Consider the following 3,448-nt stretch of genomic DNA (forward strand, 5'->3'; position numbering starts at 1 on the left):
ATTTTTTGTTTTCCACGTTTTTGACGAGATACCCTCACCACAATTAACCGGGGAGATTCGACACACTATTATCCTCCGCATTAAATGGTTTCAACTAACTACGAAAATGGTAACCTACTAGTCTTTTTTTTCCAACAAATGGTTTGACAAACCATAGGGGGGTACTTTAATTTGACTAGAACTTTGGTTATTTGCAAGCAGTTAAATCTACTTTTCCTAATTCTTTATTTCCGAATGATCTCTCGCGCGATTTAACCGCTGTTTGGCTCACTTAACTTAATCCCTTTCTATTTTTGACTATTAGGATCTTACCCAGGAGAGATTATTGCTTACACCACAGTTTGACACACCCTCCATCTTTTATATATATATATATAGAATTATGCTACTATGCTATCAATAGTACCAAGCCCTTGATACTATTGAGTTTTTGGCCGTTGGATGAAAGGATGTGCGGTTATGATGATAGTGGTCCCCGGTTAAATTAATAGTGGTCCCCTAGAATTGAGTGGGTGGTTGGTTTAATAGTATAATCTAACGGATGGAAATGATCAAAGGATAAATCTAACGGTAGAAAACTCAATAGTACCAAGAGCTTAGTACTATCAATAGTATAGTAGCCAGACTATATATATATATATATATGAGAGAGAAAGGTAGCACACTATCTACTTCATTTATTAGTTAAATGAATTTAACTACATAGTGTGAGGCAGTTAAGCCCTCAGGAAGCGGCGAAACTAAAGAAAAGAGGAACTAAAAAAAAAAGCTGAATAGAAAAAAAAAGGGGCCTAATCCAACTCTGTAAAAATTGGTCCACTTCTTCGCCAGTGCTCTAATATGATTTGCGGTGAGATAGCATTCATGGGAAGGTTTCGAAAAATGACATTATTCCTCTCGCACCACATTGTCCACCAAAGGGCCGCCACAGGTATCTGAGCCTTCAGAGTGTCAGATGGCAACCCCCTCCCCGATAGCTCTTCTCAGACGGAAATGACATCCACACTAGTGGGGCAGATGTAAGACTCGTCAAGGATGGAAATAAATAAAAAAAAAACTTGCTATCCACATATCTCACCAACAAGTGGTCTACACTCTCCAGATCGGCACCATACATGACACATCCACTGTTACCTGCCCATCCCCCTTTAAGAAGATTGTCCACAGTAGACTGTCTCTTTTTTAACCCCTTCATCTTATACTGTTCTGACCATTCTTTTCATATTACTATGACATCAACAACAATTGTATTACTACCGACCGTTCCTAAAGCAAGTGGCAAAAGGCTTGTTAGTTGATACCCAAGATCCAAGTTCGAATCCTAGTTGATTCACATTTCTAGCTAAGTTTATTTCTAAATGAAATAAACGAAACGGGTATCGTGCTACCTATCTCTAAAAAAAAAAAAAAAACAAAAAAACAACAACAATTGTATTACTATGCTTAAAACTATACGTACACTGCAGGATAATGTCTCTATCAACTGCGCTATTAGCACAAGACGGCTATAAATATTAGCTACTTCGTCGCGTATTATTGCATTAATGTTGCTTTTTTAAAAAAAAATCAATCTAATTGACTATTAACTGCCTCTTTAATTTCAGTTGCTTCTAGTTAAGGCCAATTGTGTAATTTCAGAAGCCACTAGAAAGAGATAAGCTCGGAAGGAACAACAAATGGACTTACGGGATGTACACAGCATGGCCCTCCGATGATCCGACCCTCCATGCGATCGCAAAAGCATAAGCCCCATACCCATAAATAAATAATAAATAACAAATAATATAATAATTTAAAGAGAAATGGGGGGGATATATATAACTGGAGTATGATGGAGTATGTTCATCGATCATTGATCAAATAAGGTTCAACTTTTTTTATAATTTCATTAACACAGATTTGAACAAGATACACGGGTATGAATCGAATCGATATTATTAGTGCGATAGCGTATAAAATACCGAACATTAGTTAAGAAAATCGAGCTCCTAATTGGTTGAGGTAAACGGGAGCTACAAAACTTAACTTCAGGAGCATAAAACAAAAGTAGAGAAACAAAATGGAAAGAATACGGTTCTTTGTTTTACCTGTTGTTCTTTATTTCGTTGGTCCAGTTTTGTTTATTTATTTATTTATTGTCATTAACAATATCTTAGAGATTAGAAAGAACAGTAACTGAGCTGTATGATATAATTGTGGACATGACGATTTTGTCATAAATAGCAAAGTAAAAAGAAGTTTTTATTTAAATTGATCTTTATGCTTCGTTATTATAAAGCTTGAACCTTGATCTAATTATATTTGGTGGTTTAAAAATGATGAACACGATTTTGAGTAGCCGGAAATGGCGATTTTATTAACTGTTTATGTAAATAAAAATAAGACATATATTAAGTATATATTGACGGAGTGGCGGTGCGCACGGGTGATTGCGTGGGTTTCATCCTTCTAGAAGTGTCGTGTCGTATTACGACACGCTTCTAGGTATTAATATTGGTTAATTAGTTTACAAAGTGTATAATGTTTTGAGTAAAACTTGAATAAAAAAATAGAAATTATTACGCAGTATTGAGGGTTTGAAAGAGATGTTTGTTGCCGGTTGCGAGTGAAATGGGAGGTAAGTAAAGTTTTAATTATTTTTTATCTTTTCCAACTTGATTTCATGATATAAGACAATCAGTACTAGAGTAGTGGTAGGTTAACTCGATAATTTTCTTATTACTTGTTTTTTTTTCCATTTTTTTTAACACCTCAGTTAAAGCAGGAAGAGTTTTGATCCCAAAGGGGACTGGATGCCGGCTCCAACAGGTTACACCGGTTATCATTCTCGGTGGTGTTTAAATTATTATTATTATTATTATTATTATTATTATAGAAAAGAGTAACTAATTAAAAATTCATTGCGATAGTCATATAGACCTTGATTTTATATTTAAAATATAAAATAAGCATTTTCTAGTAACAAAAAAAAACAATTACATTAATTAAACAAGAAAATTATAATTTTCAATCTTAAAAAAATTTTTTGTAAATTCTTCTATTAATATTTATGAAAAGTCTTAAAAGGGTGATCTTTTTAAGAGGCGTATCCAAGATTGGGTAGCCTTCTTAGCGCGTATAAAACCGGAAATAACCCTTTGTTATCAAACCTAATGTAAATGTTCACAGNATATATATATATATATATATATATATATATATAAGGTTAATATGCTGCGTAAGCCAAAATCAACCAAACGCCTGATCCATCAACATTATTGATGCCATCAAAAGTGTGTTGATTGTGGAGAAAAAATTTTGGTGCAATATTTGTTATCACAAGTCAATGAAATTAACATAAGATGCCGTATACGTAAAACCAGATAAAGCAACCTTTTTTTAACACATTCAGTTCATTCCTTTACCCATTATGAGCAAAAATAAAATTTACAAATGCAGCTTTTCTTTT

The 3,448-nt window shown here is 33.7% G+C and overlaps 1 protein-coding gene across 1 annotated transcript in view; it reads right to left on the reverse strand.

Moving 5' to 3' along the window:
- Positions 1 to 1,195, reverse strand: part of LOC109714692 — a 4,809-nt gene extending 3,614 nt beyond the window's left edge. Inside the window, exon 1 of the mRNA XM_020239387.1 lies at positions 1,079 to 1,195. Coding sequence (XP_020094976.1) covers positions 1,079 to 1,195 — 117 coding nt within the window. The remainder of the gene's footprint in view (positions 1 to 1,078) is intronic.

Source organism: Ananas comosus, linkage group 8, assembly GCF_001540865.1.
Source record: "Ananas comosus cultivar F153 linkage group 8, ASM154086v1, whole genome shotgun sequence".
In the NCBI taxonomy this organism is placed as follows: Eukaryota; Viridiplantae; Streptophyta; class Magnoliopsida; order Poales; family Bromeliaceae; genus Ananas; species Ananas comosus.